Source organism: Pyrus communis, chromosome 11 (genome assembly GCF_041283825.1).
Source record: "Pyrus communis isolate YQ-2024b chromosome 11, ASM4128382v1, whole genome shotgun sequence".
In the NCBI taxonomy this organism is placed as follows: Eukaryota; Viridiplantae; Streptophyta; class Magnoliopsida; order Rosales; family Rosaceae; genus Pyrus; species Pyrus communis.
The window spans coordinates 22,488,921-22,513,967 of record NC_142575.1 but is presented as its reverse complement, the minus strand read 5'-3'; the positions used below and the strand labels follow the sequence as shown (position 1 = coordinate 22,513,967).

At 35.5% G+C, this 25,047-nt stretch overlaps 4 protein-coding genes across 5 annotated transcripts; 1 reads left to right on the top strand and 3 right to left on the bottom strand.

Moving 5' to 3' along the window:
• Positions 1-1,308: 1,308 nt before the first annotated feature.
• Positions 1,309-5,880, bottom strand: LOC137742488 (mitochondrial import inner membrane translocase subunit TIM50). Its single transcript, XM_068482371.2, has 10 exons — positions 5,371-5,880; positions 4,895-4,986; positions 4,053-4,089; positions 3,532-3,593; positions 3,288-3,401; positions 2,915-3,019; positions 2,727-2,825; positions 2,225-2,381; positions 2,002-2,104; positions 1,309-1,637 (listed from the first exon to the last, which is right to left on the bottom strand). Exons 1-10 carry the CDS (start codon positions 5,639-5,641, stop codon positions 1,592-1,594), a joined length of 1,086 nt encoding a protein of 361 aa, XP_068338472.1. The 5' UTR covers positions 5,642-5,880; the 3' UTR covers positions 1,309-1,591.
• Positions 5,881-9,208: 3,328 nt separating this feature from the next.
• LOC137742930 (uncharacterized) lies at positions 9,209-10,290 on the top strand. Its single transcript, XM_068482865.2, has one exon. It carries the CDS (start codon positions 9,341-9,343, stop codon positions 10,076-10,078), a length of 738 nt encoding a protein of 245 aa, XP_068338966.1. The 5' UTR covers positions 9,209-9,340; the 3' UTR covers positions 10,079-10,290.
• A 3,809-nt stretch (positions 10,291-14,099) lies between these two features.
• LOC148693098 (uncharacterized) lies at positions 14,100-14,930 on the bottom strand. The gene is made up of 3 exons (XM_088678963.1): positions 14,907-14,930; positions 14,627-14,702; positions 14,100-14,512 (listed from the first exon to the last, which is right to left on the bottom strand). Exons 1-3 carry the CDS (start codon positions 14,928-14,930, stop codon positions 14,100-14,102), a joined length of 513 nt encoding a protein of 170 aa, XP_088535089.1.
• A 772-nt stretch (positions 14,931-15,702) lies between these two features.
• LOC137743785 (meiotic recombination protein SPO11-1) lies at positions 15,703-23,389 on the bottom strand. Of its 2 annotated transcripts, none has more exons than XM_088678962.1 (15): positions 23,162-23,389; positions 22,942-23,041; positions 22,701-22,774; positions 22,188-22,289; positions 21,812-21,885; positions 21,605-21,621; positions 21,277-21,346; positions 21,134-21,170; positions 20,926-20,973; positions 20,767-20,825; positions 20,639-20,670; positions 20,420-20,525; positions 20,109-20,229; positions 19,972-20,035; positions 15,703-16,109 (listed from the first exon to the last, which is right to left on the bottom strand). In XM_088678962.1, the coding sequence occupies exons 1-15, from the start codon at positions 23,226-23,228 to the stop codon at positions 16,004-16,006; spliced, it is 1,077 nt and encodes a 358-aa protein (XP_088535088.1). In that variant the 5' UTR covers positions 23,229-23,389; the 3' UTR covers positions 15,703-16,003. The 2 variants fall into 2 exon arrangements, with proteins under 2 accessions (XP_088535088.1, XP_068339825.1); XM_068483724.2 differs by lacking the exon at positions 15,703-16,109 and adding an exon at positions 19,595-19,887 and having other exon boundaries at positions 23,162-23,316.
• Positions 23,390-25,047: the final 1,658 nt, after the last annotated feature.

The following is a 25,047-nucleotide window of genomic DNA, read 5'->3' as shown; positions in this document are numbered from 1 at the left end:
ACAATTGAAATGGACATGAGGAGTTCAAGAGACGAACAGCACAGATAGGAGGAGAATTCAACATGAGGATAATTAAGTCTTTTCAATTTCAATTTTAGTTAATTTTATAAGAATAAGAAAAATGCTATATTTCATTAGGTGGTTCTCAAAATGGCTATATTTCTAAATTTTCCTTACTAAAAAAGAGGGGAAACTAATATTTCTCATCTCACTTTAACCTAGAAATAGAGTCTTAATAACACCATCAAGTAAAAACGGAAGGAGAAAGCTGGAAAATGGGAAGTCCGTTTGCCCCAGTGGATTGCGATTCACCCAAGCTCACGTTATGCACCCTCAACTTGAAGCCACTTTTAACCGAGCTCAAATATTATGCACTCAGTTTTACCAAAAAAAAAAAAAAAAAATTATATATATATATATATATATATATATATATATATTCTGCATCCAAAATGAGCGTGATCTTTGTGAGCTCAAGTTATTGACCAACACGTGTTTGTTTATAAACTTGTCTTTTCTTGATTTTGTTATCATAAGACTTAATATGTATCAAACAATTGGGGCCATAAAGAGGCCACACCCATTTTGAGTGCAGAAGATTTGATCTCCTTTTAACCTTCATTTGAGATGATTGGTGTGAAGAAGAATCCTAATGGTCAAATGTATACCTCTCTTGGTGTCTTGGCCAAGGTTTTGTGGTGGTTGCCATTTGTGGTGTTGTATCTTTCTTTTCTTTTCTTTGTAGCTGATGCAGGGAAGTAGGCTCAGGTGACAAATAATCCAGACAACGATGGATGCCTTCATGCTGTTCTTCCCGTCTAAGGGCATTGCTTGCTTGATGATTCTAAAGATATTTGTGGCTAGCATTTTTTCCTTTTTTCAACTTTTTCTTTTAACAGACTATTATCAACAATAAAAGATGAACGTGACCTTACAATTGATTAACAATAATATAGTTCAAATTCACCTTTAGCGAGAATCAAACTAAACCTTTTCACTTGCAAGAGAAGAAAAATACCACCAAAACCGTAGTACTAAGTGACTTTTGTTCAACTTAATTCCCAAAGAAATCCAATTGATCTTTTGTTTAACGATGAAATATCGGGCTAGCATTTTCAGTTTTCATTTTCTGTGCACTCATTGTGAATTCTAATTTCTACAAACCCAAAAGACCCAAAAGATGAATCACAAAGTCTGCAGGTAAAACCCAAAAATCACCGGACAAGTTATTTACATGAAAATACAAGTAAATCAGCCCGAAACATGCTTCTCAATGGATGCTGGAAAACACAAAAATAGCCGAGTAACTTTCGAGAAACAAGTTACAAATCATTTATTCCATTCCGGGGTGTTACAAAATAACAATTGCTGTGAGCAAAAATTCTGCTGTTTGTAGAAATTTATGGCCAAAAATACGATGTCAACAGCAGAGCAGTCACATATAGTAATGTTAAATCTATGCTGCAAAAGAATTATGATCAATTCCAAATTTCTTGGTAGCAACTTTAACACTGACTCGAAAATCATTTCGCCAGTTGTACTTGAAAACATCACCTAGTCTTTACAATATTCTTGACTCGGCATCCTGACCTCAACGTCTCCATAATCGACCCTGCTGCTTCTGATTTTGCATCCGCCTGCAATGTCATTACAGTTCTGTTTAGCATTATGGCAACTTCTAACATTTTCTTTTTAAGAACAAATTTTTATTGCAAAGAAACAATAAAAATACAAAGACACAAAGTTTTGCTAGAAATTATGGCAACTTGTAACATTATAAAGAGACAGATTCTCACATCACACAATAATAAAATCAGTCGTATAAGAATTATGCAATGAATCTCAGACATGTCTTGCAAGTACGAATAGGAGAGCATCTTCTCTCAACAGTAATACAGCTAATGTGTAGTTAATCACTAACGTAGAATTAAGTGAATAAACATGAACATGACACAGTTGACCTGTTTAATTACAAAGATTAAACACAAAATGAAGACTTACTGTTGATGCTCTTTAGATCGCCTAATGAACTCTGCAGGAATATCACGCCCTTCATATGATTCCAATACTTGCCTGATATCTACTGGAGGATTACGGGCAACAACTGCACATAAACAAAGCACAATGAGGCGGTAATGCATTTCTCACGAGCTTCAGGAGCTGAATTAACACAAATGATGGGAAGTCAACTGGTGCTAGAAGAAATGAAAATCACATGACTTACACTCAAGAAATGGTATGAAATCCACAAGAGCTGTGTCATCCAACTCATACTTATATGGCTTTATTATGGCACCATTTTCGGGCTGGAGACTATTTTCTCGTGCATGGGCACTCAGATAGATGATCTTTTTTGGATCTCGGTTAAGTTTTGAAAGGTCCTGCCAAGAGAAACTGCATCTCATATCTTTACCAATCACATATATCGAAACCAGATATAGAACATGAACAGAGAGGAAATTGGTTTGGAATCAATGCACATTCGAGTTTATCAATTATTTCACGGTTTGAAATGGCACACCAGTAAACTTTTTAGTTGCAGGATCGTTAATTGTAGTAACATAGCAATCTGCTTAGAGATGCTGCATTGGCAGGGGCTAGAGCCACAAACCGTACAAAATAAATACCACGCTAAAGGATCATTTCAAAGATATAAATCAACAAAAAGGTACACAATAGAGGAAATCGAACATCATGTAGTGAAACAAAATTCCCAAAAAACTTACCCTATAATGTTGTCCATTCTGATACTTAGTGGCAGCCTTTCCCAGCCTATATCTTACACAATTCTTGGTGTCCAGTCTCTCCATTACAGGATCTACATACTACATTTACCAGAAACAGCCCGATTCTGTCAGAAATTTAAAAAAGAGAACAAAAGGTAATGACGATGTATAAGTGAATTATTAAATACCATATTTGAATAGTCTGAATACACAATGATTTCATAAAACTGAGCAAGATGTTCCAAGAAGGCATCAACTCCAGGTCTTTTGATAGTCTGCCAGCCCTTTTCTCGCTTTATACGCCAAATAAAAAAAAATGGATGTCAGTAACCAAACCAAAATGAAAAAAAAAAAAAAAAAAAAAGAGCCTTCAAGGTCTGGACTGTAATGCTAAACACACTTTAGATGACACGAACAAATGGGGAAAAAATTAATTTCTTAGAAATCTTGAGATCACATAAACATGAAGTACCAAATAAATCTTCTAAGACCATGCTAAATCTTGCCAGCATAAGAGTGCAACGTCTTATGTTGGAGACAAAATGCCTCCACCACCCTTACCGTCCAATAAGAGTACAGTAATGTCTCCTGGAGATCCAGAACAAGGGTAAAAACATGTTTCTCCATGGGATGCAAATCTGGGAGAAGCTTCTCTGCGTATGGTTCAGTATAACCCTATATAAGAGTAAGAAGAATTTGAGTCAAACAACAGTCAGCTCTTTAGACAAGAGTCACATCAATCAAACCACAACATTAGTCTGTGGAAGGAAGCGGAGAAAAAACTCTAAGAGAATAAAAAACACACTCGAATTTGTTCTTCAATATTCCTCCTTGCATCAATGTAAGCTTCAGCTGCTTTAGCAGGCACTGAAATATAGGACAAAAAAGAATCAGCATACCATCAGTAACAACGTGAGAAATAATTGATCTGCTGCTAAACAGCTCATCAGGTGACAAGTTAAACCAAATAAGCTCTGTCAAACTTTATAGCCTAGGCGTGGGCATTAAAGAATATGTTTCATCAATATACCTTTTTGAAAATACATCATCAAAATATACATAAAATGGTTCAGTAAACAATTCATTTCTCTGTGATAAAGAGTTGGATCAAAAGATTAATGACTAGTTCTGTCATCTTCTGATGTTGGTTATAAGGTAACTATATGCTCAGTAGTTAACATATTTATACTACCAAACAAAAGTAAAAGCAAAAGATGATTGAGGTTAATTCAATACATCGTCTACATAACAGGCTCCAGAATAAAGTAAATTAACAGATGCCAACAATGATAAAAAGTTCTCAGACTGCGTAGTTGAGGACCTCACCTGTAACTGCAGAAGAGTATACCCAATTTTTAAATTTCTGCAGAAGAAATAGATTGTTAAATGTTAGTCTACTGAAAACTCATCCCTTTCAGTTGTGGAGGTAATAACGATAATATAATGCATCATAAAAAGCAAAGCCAAACAACTTCATACGACGCGAACTAAATGCAACCTACTACTTATCTGTCTTCTGTAGCTGACAGATTAGAACACACTTCTATGACGAACAACTGTTAAAAGATTTAACTAATAAACAACCCAGTTCATGCAAGCTAAACCATAGAATATGTGTATACAAGACTGGATAGGCTGATTTGACTCCTTGAATAACAATCCTATATAAAGGCTTGGACCATTTTTTTAACAAAATACTTTCCTTCATGGTTCAAGCCCTCCCACTGGACTGACCACAGCTAGCTAAAAGGTATTAGTACTTGGTCGAGATATCCCTGATTTTCACTTGAATCAATCAGATGACCGGGTCAAAGAAGTCGACCAAACACTAATGGCAGTTGAAAGACATCCTCTGTACAGGTCAGGAATTTTCAAGTCCTATGTGTCTAACACTCATATGACGTACATTAAACTCGCTAGAAATGAATTCAACATACTAAAATGACAGGATATTCTTTCCAAACCATGTCAATCAAATGCTTAGACTTATTTTCATCTAAAAACTTGTTTCGCATCACAAAACAAAAGAAGCCGTACATTTCATTCTTTCCCTTCCTCATCTCTTCTTCAGGTTGAGTTACTTGAATATAATTGTTATTTTGCACTATTAAGTCATGCGGACAGCTAAGTAATTGTGTTCCTAAAACAAAGTTCCAAGTCATACTTACTTCAAGAGCGGATGCATCATCTGCCAACCTGATAGTTGAAGGTGCTGCTCGGAGAGCCTTGGTCTTTTCATCGATTTCTTCCAAAGAGTAAGCTGCAAAATGGATGCAATCCAAGATTCACTCTTTCACCAAGAAAGATAAGACCCACCACATTAACCAATATTAAAAACACAAAGAATTGCTGTTTGGCCGAAACCCACATCAAATTTCACTTCTACAAACCAAAAATAAAAGGAACAAAAATGAGAAACCCAAATATCACGATCAAATAAAATCCCAAATCTTATAGTTCGACATTGTTCAATCAATTCGCCGACAAATACAAATTCCTCATCACAAATTACTCTAAAACGCCCAACCCCAAGCCTTTCTTAATCTTTTCAGCCAAAACCCACGTCAAATTTCACTTCAAAACCCTGAGAAAACACCAAGACGTATAAAATGAACCAGCATTCCCAGAGCAGCATAGCTCATACCATACGAGACATAACCAACACAAGCAGTGGCTCCAGTGATCGCGCCAATGAGCGAGTACTTGAGAAAGTTCCAAGATTTGCTACTTGAAGCGTTCGGAGCGGGAGTGCTTTGAGGTGGCGGTGGAGGTGGAGATGTGAGATCGGAGACTAGGGATTGGGCTCCGATGAGCGGTTCTTTGGAAGGGGTTGAAGCCACATCGGAGCTCAATAGGCGTCGATTGCGCTTTAACAGCCAGGAGACTGAACGGGACCGAAGCAGTATCGAGGACATTCCTAGGGTTTTAGAGAGGTTTTGGTTGTGATTGCTGTGGTTTGGGATTGGAGTAGGGTTTTGAGGAGAGAGAGAGGGATGGAGAGGGAGACGCCCGTGGGGGGAGGAAACAGAGAAGGAGAGAGAAGGGGCTGTTTGGGTGTTGGAATGGAATTTGTTCGGAACTTTCGAGGGGTTGTACGAGGGATGTTTGGACGTCGGTTCTTCTTTAGTTGTTTCTAGTTTAGTCAAGAAACTCTCTGTTTGGCTTCCGACTTGCATTGCCTTGATTTTTGTGTTTGTCCAAAATTCAAATTGTTTTCCAAAAACAAAATACACATTGTACACGTCATGCATGTTAGTCTACATTTTTTTGTGTAGGATTAGCTTGGATATGTATTAAAATGTGGCACTTGTATTTTTTTTAAGTGAAGATAAAAAAAATAGATTAGATATGAAGAAAACTAATCCCTACTAAGCCTATAAAAATGACAAGATTGCGAGGGATACGTTCTTTCTCTGACTAGTTCATCTTCTATTTTCACTTGGACAAAAAAATTGTGGAAAAACGCTTACAATCAATAAAGTTATATTTTCTCAAAATATTCTCCATGTAGTGTGACTGATCAAGAAAAAAACCATCACATTTTTTGAATTTTTCATTTCCAAAATAAAATTAGCTTCACTAAGATCCTTCATATCTAAGAATATTTTTTGTTTCATTAATCACAATAAATTTGAGCCAAAAATTAATAAATCATCAACATAGACGAGAATAATTACATGTAAATCATTTCACGATTTATAATATATGCACTTGTCACTCTCTTTACTTTTATAATCATTGTTAATCATGCATGAATCAAATTTTTACGCCACTGTTTACGTGTCTGCTTTAAACCATGAAGAGATTTAGTCAATTTACATGCTTAGTTCTCTTGGCTAGGTTCAACAAAACATTCGGGTTGGTTCATATAGATTTCTTCATTTAAATCTCCATTCAAAAATGAATAAAAGTAACAGCAATTAGCAATTTAATGGATGGTACTCTAATACCTGGAAAAAAAACAAAATATCATAGAAATATAGATCAATTTTTTGTTTAAAGCCTTTGCAACAAGTCTAGCTTTAAGTTTATCTACACTTCCATCTAGTTCTAGTTTCTTTCTAAGCACCCATTTACACCGTATATAGTTTTACAACCTGGTGGTAAATCTACCAGTTTCCAAGTATTATTGGAAATTAGTAATTCTATTTCATCATTAACACCTCGTTTCCAAAAAGCAAAAAATAGCATAAGGTGTGGTTAAAGCACCTTTCAAATTAAGTGAATTTTCCTCAACATTATAAACAAAATAATCTGGGTCAAAATCTTCTTGAATTCTAATTTTTTTACTCCTTGGTTCAATCTCAATATTTTCTTCATCCTTAAAATTAGGAGCAGAAGAATCAGGTTTATATAAATTATTTTGTTGCCCCCATTATTTTTATTTTTAGAAGGAAATTTTTCTTCGTCAAAGATAGCATCACATGATTCTATGTTCACATTATTTCAATATTAAGAAATCTTTAAGTTGTACTATTTAAAGCATATCCAGAAATAACAAAAGTAGTAGTTTAAGCCCCCAATTTAGGACTTTTTTATTAGAATTTTTTTCGACACTTTTATGAGGTTTTTTAGTGATTTTAGTTTTACTACAACTTTCACATTTTTCAAAGTCTTTTTTCATCATTGGAATTAAATATAAACTGCTCATGATTCATACATATTTGCTATTTACAATTTTATATAACATAAACATGCATGCCAAAAATTTAAAGAAGGAAGCGAATAACCTGAAGTAGAAGCTTTATTATCATTCTCAACATTTATCTTAAACAAACCATCACAAGCATAACCTTTGCACACAAATACACTCTTTTAAGTTATATTTTCGCCAAAGGTGAATTTGAATCACAATATTGTTAGCCCATTGTAAGGCTTAGTCTACTCTCCCACCCCCTTAATGTAGATAATATTGTTTGTTAAAAACAAATTGATAGTAGAAGCAAATCACTAGGTTAAGCTTAAAAAAGAGTAGTGATTTATTGTATCCTTACACATTTTAGGTTAAAACCTTAATTTTTTTTTAACAAACGATATTACGTAGTGGGGGTTTAAAAATGAAAAAGGAACTTGGTAGGTATATAATGATGCATGGAACAGAAACGAGCTTCACTGGAGGTGTCCCTAAGTTAGGACTTAATTAAGATCAAAGCTTCCATTATGAAAATGGATTACAGGAAACAAAGAGCATGATATATATTTGCTTAAAGTTGAAGGATTGAACACCATCCAAATTCAAACCCAAGTTTAGTCCAAGCAACAGCAGCAAGCATAATTTTCACCTACTAAATATGACAACCCTTTGCTTTGGGTCACGAGTAATATTCCTTGCACCAAATTTGTAAATTGTGTGTTTGTATTTTTCTTTTCAATGTTGGAAGAAATTTCGTATCTTCCTTTTTTTCGTTGATTGGAAAGAAAGAAAAAAGGAAATTATATCTCTAATTGAAAGTATGACCACACACTTTACTTTCCCTTTCATACACTCATGTTTCACCTTGTTCTTTTTTTATTTGATTTATTTAATCTGATGATTAAAAGTTTAATATAAAGGCATATAAGAGGACAAAAATGACATGTAAGTTGTGTATATGTTGATCTCACATTTATTAGATATGTAAATTATGAAGTAATTTTTACATACTTGTGACAATGATTTTAATTAGGCTCTCAATCTTGGATTATTTAAGCCATGCTGCTACCATGGGTTTGTTATAGAACATAGTTTGATCAATATCTAATTTGTTTCGTGGTCCCACTCTCAGATGATTGCCACCTCTCTCTCTCTCTCTCTCTCTCTCTCGCAATCAAGTTTTATAAGGCAACCAAACCTCAAATAGTGAACATGAAGATTACTCTTGCCTGATGCCTCAATGGGGTGACAGCTAGAAAGTTCCAAATAGTCGAGTAAATAACAAGTCACCATCCCTCCTCTCTCCAAATAGAAAAGAAAAACTATTATGCACTCGTCTCACGAAATTAGTTCACATATTTGCTATATTATCATGTGAATAGTATATAATTATGAATGTGAGATAATCGTTTTATACAACGGGTGCATGAAAGTTTTCATCCTCCACAAAGAAAATTCATGTATATCAGATGAGCATTTAAAATGAAAGACTCACATAAAATGAATTCACCGCTACGTGTTGTCTCTAAATTTATATATACATGATAATAGATTATTAGACAAGGGCATCGCGTTTGCACTGAACTTGTTCCATGTCAGTTACTCTCGTATTTAAGAGTCCTCACTATGTATATATACACACTTGTTAGAAAAGTTTTTTGAAGCAGACTTGAATATAGTTGACTAAAACAATGTGTTTCTACCACCTTATCAGAGTTTGAAACTTCGCCCAATAATTTATATTACATTAATTAAAATGTCACAACCTAAAATTTCTTTAAGCCTAGACTACTATATATAACTCTCCATATTCCATGACTTCCACATATATATATATATAGAATATATACCACCTTTGGCAAGACGACTCCAACAATCGAAAGTTCAAACTAATCTCTCCACCACCCCATATATCTTTCTCAATTTTCCAAAGACCTGCCTTTTTATACCTCTTTAGCAATTAAAACTAGCTAAAGAGAAAATGGATGATCGAAACCAACAAACCTTCACAAATTACTACTACAACTCCATAGACAATCAGCTCCTGAAAAAAATTGCCAAGTTTTTGCTTTCAGCTTTTGTGTTTTCATTCTGCTTTTCCCGCTCATACATGCTCTCATTCCTCCATTCCTTCAACTTCTACTTCTCAACATTCCCTTACCAACTTTTCACTCACGCCATTAACAAGAACTTCATATTCTTCATATGCAACTTGCTCTTCGTTGTCCTTGCAAAACACTCGGGCTTAACCCAGCCTCCGTCGACCTGGTCTTATACTAGCAATGACGAAACGAGCTTCAAGAATACAGAAGGTGGTTCGGATTTCGGTTCCCCAATTTTAGAGACAGAAGAGCCAGTTTTGCCAAAGGATAATACAAAAACGGGAAAGATGGACTCACTAGAAAATGTTGCTGGAGAAGAAGAACATGAAAGTGAGCCCTTGATCAACCAAGTGGAAAAACATGCAGAGAAGGAGGTTGTTGAAGAACATGAAGAACAAAAAGAACAAGAACAAGAAAGCATGTTGTTAGTTTCAGAAGAAGAAGAAGAAGAAGAAGACGATGAGGATGATGATGGAAAACTTGCCGAGGAAGATGAAGATGTAACCGGAAGGTTTGGTAATGGTACTGAAGAATTGAACAAGAAATTTGAAGACTTCATTAATAGAATGAGGGAAGAATTAAGGATTGAAGCACAGAGACAACTAATTATGGTTTAAGGATGTTTTAAATTATGTTGCGTGAAATGGTTTTATTCGCTACATTATTAGTTGTGTAAATTTATGTATTATTAGCATAGCCTTAATGTTTTTTTTTCCTTAATCTTTTACTTAATTTGTCTGGGAGTTGCCTTTGGCTTCGTTTGTAATGAATCTGAATCGTTTACATAATTAGTTGTGTAACCTTATGAACTTAATTTTGATGTAGTAAATCTGTTCTTTTGTTTAAAATAGAAAGTAATAAGGAGAGGACGAGGAATCAAAGACAAAAACTTGAGCGATGAATGCTCTTAACCGATGTGATGAAATTGGTGATGGTTTCCTATATTGAGTGGAGTTACTTTCTTTATTTCCAACTAGTTTTTGATAGAATCTTAACTTTTTTTTATTGTATCAAATAAAATTATCCGTGTCAAGCACAATGATGCATGTGCTCTCATGTCATTAAAATATGAGTTCTCCATGCATTAGACTTAAAACGACTGCTTCCAGCTTTTTGGAACATTAGATACATGGACAATTAACTAAACTTGTCTAGTACCGAGGTATTTAAAGTTATGATATCAGACGGCTCATTTGTGGTTGACCCCATTGACTTAAAATCTTTCTATTAGGTGCAAACTGACAAATTATGTAATTAACTTCTTAGAGATAGGGAAATTATTTTCGCACCCCATATTCTCCTCTTGCACTCTTTTCTTATTTTTAGTCTTTCTTGTTTTTAGTCGTAGACTTAAAATTGAATAAGCTAAAGGAGAATTCATGGACAAAAATAAGGGCACCAAGGGGTTCAAGGATGTTCTTATTGAGAGTCACACCAAGTTAGGGCTGGTTTGGTATTGTTGTGCTTTGAAAAAATACTAATTCTGCTGTGCTGTGAGAATAAACGGCTGTGAAATAAAGCAGCTGAGTGTTTGGTAAACTTTTTTGTAAAAGTACTTTTGAAAAAAAAAATAGTATTATAGTGTTTGGTAAACTTTTATGTAAAACAGATGTGAAAAAAAACCGATTTTTCAAAGCTGGGTTTTGCAGCTTCTTGTTTTTGGCTTTTTTTCACCAAAAACTGTGAAAAAAAACTGAAGCTGAATGTTTACCAAACACAAAAACAGCTCCCAGCTTTTTTTGATACCAGCTTTTTTCAGAATCACCTCAGTACCAAACCAGGTCTTAGTCATTGATTCCATCATGAGCAAGTGCAATACTCTCTGGAGACTTCATGCCATCCTTGAAGACATTCTCTAGGTTGCAAATGATTTTACTTCAGTTTCATGGAACCATGTCTATCCAAAAGCTAATGTTCTTAAGAACGCCGTTATTAGTGTAGGCCACAAAATCCAAGTAATTCTTAGGCCTGTCAATTTATTTTACAACCCATTAATTCGGCACAAAACGATATGAAGATAAAAAAGATTTCGGGTCACTCGTTAGCTTAACGGATCAGATCGTTATTGCGTCACCCGTTAAGATAATGGGTCTGACATGACACAATTTGTTAAGATAACGAGTATGACACAAAAACGACATAAATACGATGAACACAACCCGTTTGCCAAGTAATTCTTTGCATCTTGAAATAATTGGATTCTGCCATTTAATCACCCTTATTTTCCCAAATGGAACATTAGTGGAAAGGTAAAATTAGCACAGAAAGGCAGTACTAAAGTGGCCAAAAAGAAATAGAATAACAAATAGAATTTTGGAATATTATAGCCTATATAGGTAACCCTTGCCGTAAAGAAATTATGCTGCAAGATACTCCTACCCTTTTTCAGTGTTATCCTATATACTCAGAAACATGGAAGAGAATTCCAGAAACAGAAGAGTTCATTACACGTGCTATTTATTCATGCAGTCAAAAAAAATAAATCATCAAAATACAAGATTCACTTCCCCAGAATGAGTAATCCATTTCAGAACTGTAATCATCTTGCAGCAACTATGTGGACAAAACGAAGACTAACACGTCATGGCCTACGGACAAAATATTTCGTGTGAGTCATTCATCTGACGAGAAAGATAAAGTAAAAAAAAAATAAAAATACAACCGAAGATATGCGAGTATTTTAATGGCCAGAAGATGACTCACCTACATTCCTTGTCAGTTATCAGGGAGTGAAAGCAATAACATATTCCCCATGTTTCGATCATCCGATTTCTTGACATCCCAAATAACATTATCGGTTTTAATTTTCTTACGTGTCAAAAACTCAAATGACAGAAATTTTGTTTTAATTTTTGAAAGGGACTGAATCTGTCTCTTACGAGTGTTGTATGTATTGGTACACAGGTGGATGATGAATCCTTAAGGTCTTTACACTTGTGTGGTTGGAAACTTTGAGCTTTCATTTTCACCCCTTACCTGAGAATATTTACACCACAAAACATGTAGGTTCTCCATAAATGATAAATGTGTCCTTCCCTCCTTCCTTCAAATTGAAGTTAATTTCAAATTGATTTGACCTGTTGGATTCTCATATTCTATACGCCACTCAATGAAGAGACCCCTCTAGGATTTGGTGGGTGGGGGCTAATGATGGATATATACCGGAATAAGTGAATTCCAATATTCACCCGAGATTGCTTCATTTGTTTCTAAACAAAAACAAAATATACATATTTCATTACTCTTGATTCCCAAGCACAAATAATGACATTAGGTTTGAGTAAGGAACAAGTGTTTGTGCCGGATTATTGATTTTTGAAGAATATTATAGTCAGTCGTTTACGTGCATATGAATGCATGAATTGCAACTATTGATGATAGGAGAAAAACAATAACATGCGCGTAAATGATTGACTACAGCATTCTTCAAAGAACAATAACATACACTTGAATAAATTGAGAATAAATTCATTTACGACAACTGAAATTGTGTCATATCAATTCAGTTTGCACAACTTGCTACTGGATTCATTAAAGATTGATTTGCCCTAAAAAAATCTGAACCATCCACCTAGATCCAGTACTGCAATGATATACTGACTGTAGTATCAAATAGCTAGCTAGTGAAACTGATGTGTAACTAATCGACAATTCAATGTTGTTGAATGCAGTGATGTATACTTGCACATAAATTTGCTCCACAAATTACAATCTTCTCAAGTTGCAAATCCCATTACACCAAACCTCAAAAGAGTTTGGAGATTCAGTAGATGAATCATTTACTTGTAAGTATCTAATTGTCGTGTCGGCAAATAATGATTAACTAAGAGAATTGTTATTGGTACTCTAAAAATCTCATTCTACACCCCAAACTTTCTATATTTGAAAAGAAAAATACACTTGTGAGAAATGTAGAATGAGATTTTTAAAGTGTCAATAACACTTCTTTTAACTAATATGTACTACAATAATACACAGCATTGCTAGCTGCCGACTAAGTCCCAAGTTATTTTCGATGGGTATATTATGATTTAACTCTTTAGTAACAAATAATGTGCTTAGAGCGATCTTAAGTTTGAATATATGAAATTTTGTCACATTATTTGAAATTTAATAATGATTGACGCAAATTTGAAAGAGCATATTAGCAGAGTGATTTTCATTGAAAATAGTGAGCATGCGGTGAATAATGCATTTTTAGTAGGTGTATATGTTTTGATCATGTTATCATAATATTACTCAATTAAAAATCTACGCTTATGGTGTATCAGAATTCATTTTAAGAGTGATTACTCATAAATTTTTTTACCCGTAACCTCAGTTGTGTCACAAATCATTGCATTCTTTTGCTAATACAATATCCACACCTAATTTCTTTAACATTTAAACCAAAATTCTTTAATCATGAAATTATAAGGGGAGAAAAAAATTAATTCAGAATTTACATGATATAATTATCAGGAAATTAATTAGATACTGAATAAACAATAAGCGCTCTAGCAACCCCACACTTGATGCAGCACCCTACATGATACAACACTTCTATTTCTTATCCGTTGGTTTTCCTATTGTCTGTGCAACATTGGCTGCTGGTGGCGGTGGTGGTGGCGCCTGATTTGGTGGTGCCGGTGTTTTTGGCTACTGTGGTGGCACTGATTGTGATTGTAATTGTACTGGCGCCGGTGGCTGAGACTGTTGTGGTACCGATGACGATGACGAAGGCGGTGGCAATTGCGGTGGTGGCTGCGGCAGGGTTGGCAATGTCATCATTATGAGAGGACTGGGATCATTCCAGTGGTAGTCATACCCTCCATACGGCGGATAGTGATAAGGTGGGGGTGGCACCACCCCATAAGGGTTATATCCATATCCAGCTCCAAAATAATCGTAGCCCCCACCCCAATCGTCCTTGACGTCACCATCGAACGTAACACTTTTTACTTCTGCATGTTTTCCTGACCCTTCCAACACCATTAAAAGTGTACTTGGAATTACTTTCCTTGAAATTTTTACCGTTCCTCCCTCTGCATCTATGTTAATTTTATACACACCTAAATTTCACAAAGACATAGTAAAATAAATGAAATAAATAAAAGGTATGCAGTAGGAATATTATATTTTCTTTTCTAAAAAAACAAAGAGGCAAAACATTGGAAAATATATACCATAAATATTCTGCAAGACATCATAGATCTTGTTCCTGCATGCCTCGCAATTGATATTTACTTTCAGAACACAACTCTGCAAAACAATGAAATTCATATCAAGTTAAACCAAGTGATATGCTAAGATAAAATAAAAAATCACAATTAAAAACAAATGAAGATAACATATATATGCGAATTAGTTAGTTCAAACTTCCATTCCATAAATTAAAGTAACTTAAAATATCGTCTTGTTAACAAAAATTACGAAGATATAGTATTGAGAGTATTATATTCTTACCATTTGTGCAACAGAAGAATTCATCCGAGCTTCTGATAAAATTTCTTGGTAGCTCTTCTGGATGGTGTTTTCTTGCACTGACAGTGTGACTTATTTTTGTCTCGTTTATATACATTATTTTTTAAAAGATAATTACTTATGAATTTACATATTTTATAGTTGTATTTTGGCTGTTACATTCCGGATCAATTTCATAAAAATCTCTCATCCCGAATATTCCATGTAATTTTGATCCGAACGGGAAATATTATTTCCAGTTGTGAAATTACTGTTTCTAAAATTTCACCTCTGGAAAAAGTAAAAGCTTGCAGAAGAGGTAAAAAAAACACACGTGATATTGGATGGCTGCCTAATACAGTCACGTAATTTTAATATTCGAAATTTGCTTCTTAATTCGGATTGAGAGATTTAAGTGTGAATGTTGGCGTACAGTTGTCATGGTACATTCGTCACAAATTACAAAAGTCAATTTTTGTATAAATCAAGTCAAATTAACTAAGAAGAAAAATATTAACATAAAGAATAAAAAGAGTAATTTAATTTAGAATTTTTATCACAAATAATTTTTAAAACTAACTTGTTCTATCAATATGATAATTGAAATTGAAAATCAATTAATATAGTCTCTACAAATAGACATTGTAAATCGGTCATTTCGTCATAATTTCGTTAAAAATTCTGTTATGTGCTGATGTGACATGTAATTGGATCTTATAAGTTCAATTAAATATTATCATGTAGATTAAAATATTAAAATAATAAAAAATATATTTTATTTTTGAATAATTAAAAACTAAAATAAATGATTTGGGAATTCTACGGAGCTCGACTGCCTCGACAACAATGGCAGCAAAATTCGGTTCCTTCAATTACAATTTCCAGGAGAAGAGAAAGCGGTTACTCTTCGTCCAGAAGGGCTGCTCCTACTCCGAGCTGGGTGGCTTCCTCCACACCGAGGAGCAAGACCCGTCGTCGGGATTTCCCCGCTGCTGCACTTTCCGATCAGTCTCCGACCGAATCGTCGTATGGTGTCGAACAGTCTTTATGTCTCTGTCATCTCTCTCTCAGCTTAGTTTTCATACCCATCGGTTCCCGGTTCATTGGTAACTATTCAATCTTTGTTCACATCGGTCGCAGAAGAAATTTCGTTTCTTTACGTACCCTCCTATGAGAATCATGAATTCCAGCTCAGCTTCATCCCCGCTGCTCAAGACAACAGAGGGTGAAGAGTTTGTAAGTTTAGTAAAGAGAATGTTTAAAAAGAGTAAATATCATGGATAACCTTTCAATGGAATTGGAATCGGGCCGCTGGCTCTTTTTCCTGTCTGGAAGTGGAAGAGTTCCAAGATCATCAATTTTTTTTTTTTAGTTTTTAATTATTCAAAAATAATTTTATTTTTAATTATTTAAATATTTTTAATCCACGTGGCAATATTTAAACAGAATTGTGACGAAAGGAGCACATTAATTTGCAATATCTATTTTTAAGGACTACATTGATTGATTTTCAATTTCAATGACCATCTTGATGAGGTGAATCAATTTCAAGGACCATTTGTGATAAAAACCCTTTAATTTATTCTTTTTTTTTAGCACAACGATATATTTTAGACTAAGAAAAATGGAGAGTTCAACTAGCTCACATAATAGGCAACCTAATTTGGTATCGAATTCGCCATTCCCAAGATTTGAACCTAAGACCTTCTTATTTTTAAGTGAAGAGGAATATCACTTGCCAAAAAATAGTATCATTGGCCATTTTTTAATGTCGCACACTAAATAAGAAGACCTAGGTGTAGTCAGATTAATTAAAGCAATATGCTCTTTTAGTACATAAGCTAAAATCCTAATTCTAATTTATTTTATACATATGGCTGGAAACTTTCTTGGAATCAATTTATTGATCCACGTTTCAAGAGAGTTTCTCTCATGTAAACAATATAAACAATGCGTGTAAAAATAATAATGATATTCCTACCACTTAAATATACTTTAGTTTTATATCATCTTATGTGACAATTTATGAACATAGAATTGTAGTAAATTTCTATGGTGAGAATATAATTATTATTATTTTTATTTCGAGTGATGGTGGTTTAGCCAAACCTAAAACCTTAAATACTGTTAATGTAGAGAGAGATTGAGAAATGATTAAGGTTTCAAGAACTAGAGAGGGGGAGAGAGAGAGAAGAGGATTTAGAGAGATGAATTGCAGAATCTGTTATATTGATTTCTTACTCAAGAAGTTATTACAATGATGTATATATAGAGAGAGCAATGTCTCTAACTAACTAACTAACTAACTAAGGTTTACAATACTATATTCTAACATCCCCCCTCAAACTCAAGATTGGGGCACCCAATCATGAGGTTGAAGCAGTCAGATTGTCAAAGAACATTAGTGCAGTATTCCTTACAATTGGAGAGTGAGGTTGATGCTATATCATGTGTACCATAATAGCCAAATCAACAGACCTGGTGCCGCCACCCTTATCACAAATGCCCATATGGTATCCTACTTGAATATCAAATATACCTCCAACATTGCATAAGCGAAATACATAAGATCCTCTGAACTCATGTGCATCAATTTGAATAGATTTCTCCCATATGGCCAAAACAACAAGTTGAACCAAAAACGAGTCTAAAAATAGTTTTGCATTGTACTTTCCCTGTAACAGGTCTGCAAGAACCTGAGCAAACTGATGTAACAGATGGAGCCTAGTCGAAAAATGCAGTATAGACAGTCCTTGCACTTCTAGTAACTGGGTTGATTCACAAGATGTTGGTAATTTAGTTGATCCGCTAGTTTGTGAACTTTCTGCACCAACAGAACTAGCTGGCTGCTCCTCGGTTTTCATTATAATTGGTTTATCACAATCGTTCTGCTTTGGAGCACTGATAGAAGCTCCTGTTGTGGAATTAAGTGGCAGGGAAGATTCAAGGTAATGAGAGAAAGAATTGACCATAACAGAGTCATTCTTAATTGACTCCATTGAATCAGACACTTGAAGCTGATCGTGCAAGTTTGGATCTTGTGTGATAGATGAGTTGGTAGTTTGAGTAGAACAATGGGCAGCAAGATGATCCTTATGTGAACAAATTTGACATGTAGTAATTTCAGGTGGCAGGGAACTAGGATATAGAGATGAAGGTGAGCCAAGAATTCCATTATAACTATCAACATTATTACCATAGCTTGACTGGCATGAACTAAAATTGGATTGAGCATAATAACCACCATTGAAGCCAACATGAAATTGAGAGCTAAAGAGAGGAAAGAAAGAACCTTTTGTCTCACATTCAACAAGAACACAATCCACAATGGCTTCCTTAGCGAGCAATTGTGCACGAAAATCCTTTAGTGAAATGATACTCTCACGCCCTCTGAGTACACATTTAAATGTGTTGTATTTTGGAGGGAGTCCATTCAATGCAATGATCACAAAGTCTTCATCAGCAAAAATGACACCAAGAATAGAAAGTCCATCCCTTGCTTCTTTAATTCTTTGAAGATACTGGGAAATTGAATTTGATCCCTTCTTAATGGTGTAAAGATCAGTTTGTAATTTGATTATACTAGTTTTTGTACTTGGTAAGAAAAACTGGTTTTGAAGACGAACCCACATCTCTTGAGAACTCTTGCTACCAATCACATAGGAAATAGCGGATGAAGAAAGTGTTGCAGTAAGTAACAACATCAAGGAATGATCATGCATTTTCCAGACTTTGTACTCATCAGTTTCAGTTCTAGAAGATGAAGTACCAGATGTTACCTCTGAATCTCTTGAAGAACTAGAAGAAAACTGAGCAGGACAGAGATTTGATCCGTCAACGAACCCGATAATTCCATGGACTTCAAGCATCAACTGCATCTGAAAATGCCATTGTAGATAGTTGGTCTCATCCAGTTTCGTAGTAACAGACATGGAAACAGATGAAATCAATCCAGTGATTGGTGATTGCAAGATTTGAAGTTGATTCGCAGTTACCATTTCGGAAAAATTGTAGAGAAATCTGTCTGAGGAAAAGACTCAAACACTTGGTGTGCACAACCTTTTAGAGCGAAGAATGAAGAACTGGGTAATCTTGATATACCCACAAGACAGAAGAAGAAAGAATTTCATGTAGCATAAGCAAAAGAAAGGATCAAAGAAGCTGATCAAGCTTTAATGGCTCTGATACCATGTTAATGTAGAGAGAGATTGAGAAATGATTAAGGTTTCAAGAACTAGAGAGGGGGAGAGAGAGAGAGAAGAGGATTTAGAGAGATGAATTGCAGAATCTGTTATATTGATTTCTTACTCAAGAAGTTATTACAATGATGTATATATAGAGAGAGCAATGTCTCTAACTAACTAACTAAGATTTACAATATTATATTCTAACAAATACAACGTATTAGTTTACCTAAAACCATTGGAGTTTCAACACATTGGTACTCACAAGGTTCATCACATTTCACCAAATTAAACACAATGCCTTGCAATCTGTCCAAAATCCTGTTTCTGCAGGATCACGTCCAAAAGCCGAAGTAGGATTTTAGCCCCGCCAAGAACAGGGACTCCGGGTGCAGTTAAATGACGTTTATAAAGAAGAACTAGTTACGAGTCAGTTTCCAGGGATGTAGAACTATCAGATGCTGCTATTTGAAGTAAAAAGGTAAAAGCGATAACGCACCATAATCATAAAGGAATTACATCGCTAATTATTGAGGCATTCGAGTTTTGTGTTTTCGGATCATTGTTTGTTCACTTAACAATGTTTTGAAATGCAACTGCTGATTATGCTCTGCAGAAATAATCCTCACATTTCTTTTACCCTACAAGCTAAGCAATACAAGCTTAGATGGTGTTAGATGTGGACTCCACCTTGAATTTTAGATGGTATGTACACCTCCGACAAAAAGTTAATTTCGTGCACAGACAACGCTTCTAATTCAAACTTCACTCCTCTTTCCAGCATCAACTGTAGCTCCAATCTATCGTCAGAAAAGAGTAAACCTATCGAATGTTGTTTAATCCACTCGTACAAAGATGAAACAAGAAAGACAACAGAGTCTTACCTCCACTGTGGTGCTTCTCTTTGTAAGTAGCATCGAAGTAGCATTGCCTCCGTTTTCCTCCTGTCTGACATGATTATAAGGAACCTCGGGAAGGTTGCAAACAAAAGAATGCCAATGTAAAGCGCCATATCTCTCACCTTCTGCTGTCAAAGGAAGGAGGCACCGTTGTGGAAGACTATACTTCTCTGAGTCCGAAGGGAAGGCTCCAAGCCAGAGTACCTTGGGGACGCGTAGAAATTTTGCATCATAGGCCATTTGCTTACATAACAATGGGAGTGCGTTAATTTGATATAACTTGAGCTTCATTACAATGTACAAGTAGTCTACAAAACAATTGACTTATTCAGTTCTTAATCTTCAATATGTGCAGTGCTCCTAGGTAGTTCACATGCTGGTCAACTTTGCAAAATGTAGATAACCATTTAATGGATTGATTAGAAAGCCTAACCATAGAACCAAACCGATATATGGAGAGGATGTCAAAACCGTATGGATCACAATCTACCAAGCAATAGATAGGGAGATGCAAAGTATCCACCAGGAGCCCCAAAAACCTAGCAAACATGATGGAAATTAATAAGAACTAAATAGACAAAAGGGAAATGAACGTGCAAACAGCATATAAGGAAAGGCACTCCCTATATGAAGTTTGAAGGGGACTCTTCACCTTCTTGTGGGAATATCAGGATAGCCACGTCCCTGTGAAGAAAGACACCCATAAAAAAAAAGTTTAATAAAAGCTGTTGCAAGAACCAGAGAGAGTTAATATGGACAAAGCAAAAGGTGTAGGCTTACTGTGATAATGATACAATGGTTTTTGTTGCAAAACTGGTCATCTGCCAATCGTTGAAAAACTGTACAAGATATATAAATGATGGTTTGTTGATAGAAGCACACATCACAATCCAGCTCTATCATGCTGAAGCGTCAGGGTTGTTATAAAAAAGAGTATACCTGATTCTTTCTCCACAACAAGTATGCACCGAGCTACACTGACAATATCTGCATGTTAGAATTAAAGGTTTGAGTTTTTTTCTTTAGACACTTAGGGTTGATCTATAAGAATTAGCAATGCATTTGTAAACTTCACATTATCAAAATTGGATAACGTTGTTTCCAAACACAGAAAATTTTAAATATTCTCTCTTAACCATCTGGATACCTTTGACCTCTTCAACATGAATAGGGACAGGGAAGGCCTGTATGTGAACCAGATGCAAAGTTTTAAGTTCAGACACAGTAAGGTGACGATGAAGAAGATATCATAAAATAATATCACAAAAATCAAATTAGATCCATTCTTACTGTGTTTGGCCTGTTTATGCAATCAAATACGTTTCCAGCTTCTGAAAACCTTAACCAGCCCATTACCAACCTATAAAGCATGTCAATTAACATTCTGACTTGACAATACGTGAATTGTGATCATTGTTATCAACGCAATGAAAAATCTGATCCTACCACAGGGAGGAAGTTGATCAACTCCAGATTAACAAAATATTCTAATAAACCAGAAATGCACACATTTAAATGTGAATAATTATTGGCATTGGTCATTTTCATACAAAATCAAACAGGAAAGCACATCATTATCTTCTTTCTTAGAAAATCCGACGAAAATTTTCATACGTACCCCTTTCCTACAGACACCTGTCAAAAGGAGGGAACATGAAATAAATAACACAAACTGTGAGCAGCTTATCAAGTTATTAGAAGCTCATGTGGTAATTCAAATAGCTTAGATAATGCCACTATACTAATCATACATAACAGGCTCCAGTACCCCTAATATAAATAAAATAGCAATGAAATTAAATGAGGAAAATATCGGAGTACCCACCACATTCAAATTGTGGCGACTACACTGCAGAAGGATACATATGTCATTGATTGCACGGTCTACTACTGACTGATCTGCATTGTACATTAAGCAGAAAATATTAGTACTTACATGGAGAGAGCGTGGAAATAACGCATCAAGAACTCAAATTATTAAAGATCAAGTCCAAACAGAAATGCTGTGTTCTACATAACATCTTTAGCACAAAGAATTAGGCCTCGATTTTGCTGCTCATGATGATAAGTCAAATGTACAATTTGCAAAGAATTCCGTTTATCATAATCCAAGTTCGAGGTCTCATAACGAACTACATCATATAAATTATATAGTAAGGATTATTCTTCAACACTGGAAATCAAAATATAACTCAGATCACCTGAAAATATAGAAGGATGCATGTAAAAGATATCCCTCTTAGACCCGTGTCTGTTTTCTTGCAGAAGTTGCTGAACAATCAATAGAACCTTGAGCAAAACATCTGACACAGATTCGGAGAACTAGGTAATCAATCAATAACAAACGTAAATCTCTTACACATTTCCGACAGCGTTACATATTTATGAAGTTGAAAGTCTAACAACTTAACATGCTTTGCTAGACCAAGGCCTAGATTCGAGTCCCGCAGCCAGCAATCCCTCTTGCTGGGCGATCTGTGAAAACCAAAAAAGGGGCTAAGACCCCCTCTGTAAGTCCTTGAAGAGGCTTGTGGTATGCACTGGCTCTGGATGGGTAGCCTCCCTTCCCCGTAAACTTAAGAAAAACATAACATGCACGACTCTATGGCGTACCACTTCTCTGATAAATTTGTTTGTTCATTCTTGATAACAAATAACAAAATGCGTTTCGAGGTGAAAAATAATATTCCATAGCAAAGCACAACGTATCCTACCTAATCTACGCACATGGCTTGCCCTTCGAAGCGTGAGAATCTCCTGCCATTTTGGTGAATCGAAGCTACAATAGCTGCGATAACAATTTTGATAGCTAATCAAACAAAAACGTAGCAATAACGTATCAATGAGTACTGAAGCATAATGTTAACAACTCTGTGTTGCTTGTTTGGTTGCTGAGAAAATAGATGAAAATCTAAACTATCAATCAAAATCGAGAGAGTAAGCTAAGGATCTAACCAATTTGAATCGGGATTCGTGCAGTAATTTCTGAAGCGATCGATGATAATCTCCGGAGACCGTTCATTGCTAAGATCTTCAACCATAGCTCGAGTAAATTCTGGGCACCCAAATAAATTCCCAAAAAATTGGAAATGGATAATTAGAAATTAGCGTCTACTCGAAACAACTGAATTCCGAATTTAAAATCTTGATATGATTGGGAAACCTCAAATCTAACCTCTGACTTTTCTTAGCAGATCGCACGGCCGCGGCTGTGAGCTCCATCTCCAGTGCTTTCCCTCCATAATGCTTTGCGTTGTGTTGATGGAAATTTTTGAAAAATAATTTTGGGATTGGACTTATTTATATGGTTTCTATTGGGCCGGGTCAGTCAAGTTCGCTTGGGAGGAGGCGTGCACAGTGTTTTATGAACTTGGGCCTTGCTGGATCAAACCGATAACTTTAATGCGACAATCACACCGTCATGTGATGGTGTTTATTTAATTATTAAATTGCATCACAGGTAGTACTCTCATGCATCAGTCAGTTTGTCGAGAAATTCTTCAATTCGGGGTTTCGGACCACTTCAACAGTACGGAAAAAACACAAAAATCCAATCCTACTTTCTGGTCCCATCATCATCTCTTGGCCCGTAATCCAAGTGTCACACAAAAGAACCTCTCATGTTTGTCACACTTAAAATTTTTCTCTAAAATTATCTGTAACATCTGGCGTTGGATACAAATCTTATCTTTTTATACACGTAATATTCATGGTTGTGGTGATCAGTAGTTGTCCAAATTTTATTGGTTGTAGGGTGCATATCTAACAATATCTCGCTTTTGTACCAACCCAACTAGATACCCGTTCTATCTCCGTGTTATTTACATCTTTTTAACTTTAAGACGTTGACATCACTTAAAATGATGGGACAAACTAAAGTTGAAAAACAAAACAAGTATTTACCTGTTATAAACTTCTTATTTAAGTGTGATTGTGTAAATCCTAGATTTGATTTGATTATAGTTATTCTTTCTTATATGGAGAAGAATGATTTCTTTTGTCTTATTACTATAAATAAAGACACTGTGTAGGAGGAATAATACATTCCACTACACAATCCTACAAACACATCTCTCTCTATGTTCTCTTTGTGTCGCTGGCCCCCTTCCCCTATTAGTTAAATATAAGCCACAACACGTTATCAGCACGCTCCTACCGTTGCGCTTAGGAATCTAATGCGGAAGCTTTCTGCATCAAACCAGTTCACCAATATCATCTGCAATCAGGTTCTTCCAAAACAACGGTTTTTATCTCGATATTTTTGCAGCCCTAATAGCATGAACATTTACCATAATGCATGACCTAACTTTACTTTTTTCGAATTGTAGATTCTACATAAATTGTGTATGCATTATATCCATAATTGTTGAATTATGTGAATTTGATATTGCCATGAATTGCATCAAATATCTGCTTATGCATCAAATTATTTTATGAATATGCATTGAATTATTCTAGAATTGCCAAAAAAAAAAAGAATGATGATAAAGTTTTTTTTTAGGGTTTCGTTGAAAACCCATCCATGTCGATGAGCTTCTTTTCCCCTGAGTTGAGAACCCAAACCTGGAGCCACTACTCTAGGCCTAAGCCCTAACCCGACACCTAGATGGCGTTACTTCCCTTGAACCGTCGAGTAGCATGGCAAGCAGCCATGCATAGCCATCTCCGGCTACCTCCCCGTTGACCTGCAGTCGTCACCGATGAGTCTTTGCCTGAAATTTGATGTTTTTCTTTGAAATTCAAACCGCAAATTTCTAGGGTTTTACAACGTTGAAAGTTTCACTCTCCGTTCAATTTTATGGGTTGTCATTGTACCCATGACTTTCACTGTGATTTTTGCACCATAACACGATCAGCTGAAACGGTGGCGCCAGTCTTCTTCTCTGACGAGTTCAACTAGCTTGAGCTGGGGTGTCTAGATCAAAAACCTAAGCCCATTTGGGCTTGGCTTATTTCTCGGCAAAGTTTCAGCCCTTTGGGCTTTGACATTTCTCTCGGCTTGCATCACAGAGCCCAATTGGGCCTCTATTGGACTCAGCCTACGACACCAGCCCATGGCTT

Bases quoted from the DNA above. Each gene is read 5' to 3' on its own strand.
- LOC137742488 (XM_068482371.2), bottom strand. From the start codon at position 5,641: ATGTCCTCGATACTGCTTCGGTCCCGTTCAGTCTCCTGGCTGTTAAAG. The intron at 3,402-3,531 runs GTGTGTTTTTTA...ACTCTTATATAG, and splicing joins ATATTGAAGAACAAATTCGA to GGTTATACTGAACCATACGC. The intron at 1,638-2,001 runs GTAAGTCTTCAT...ATGACATTGCAG, and splicing joins CGATCTAAAGAGCATCAACA to GCGGATGCAAAATCAGAAGC.
- LOC137742930 (XM_068482865.2), top strand. From the start codon at position 9,341: ATGGATGATCGAAACCAACAAACCTTCACAAATTACTACTACAACTCC.
- LOC137743785 (XM_068483724.2), bottom strand. From the start codon at position 23,228: ATGGAGGGAAAGCACTGGAGATGGAGCTCACAGCCGCGGCCGTGCGAT. The intron at 21,886-22,187 runs GTGATCTGAGTT...TGTACAATGCAG, and splicing joins GCATCCTTCTATATTTTCAG to ATCAGTCAGTAGTAGACCGT. The intron at 20,036-20,108 runs GTGAGAGATATG...TAATCATGTCAG, and splicing joins CCTTCCTTTGACAGCAGAAG to ACAGGAGGAAAACGGAGGCA.
- LOC148693098 (XM_088678963.1), bottom strand. From the start codon at position 14,930: ATGAATTCTTCTGTTGCACAAATG. The intron at 14,703-14,906 runs GTAAGAATATAA...ATTGTTTTGCAG, and splicing joins ATTCTTCTGTTGCACAAATG to AGTTGTGTTCTGAAAGTAAA. The intron at 14,513-14,626 runs GTATATATTTTC...TGTGAAATTTAG, and splicing joins TGTCTTGCAGAATATTTATG to GTGTGTATAAAATTAACATA.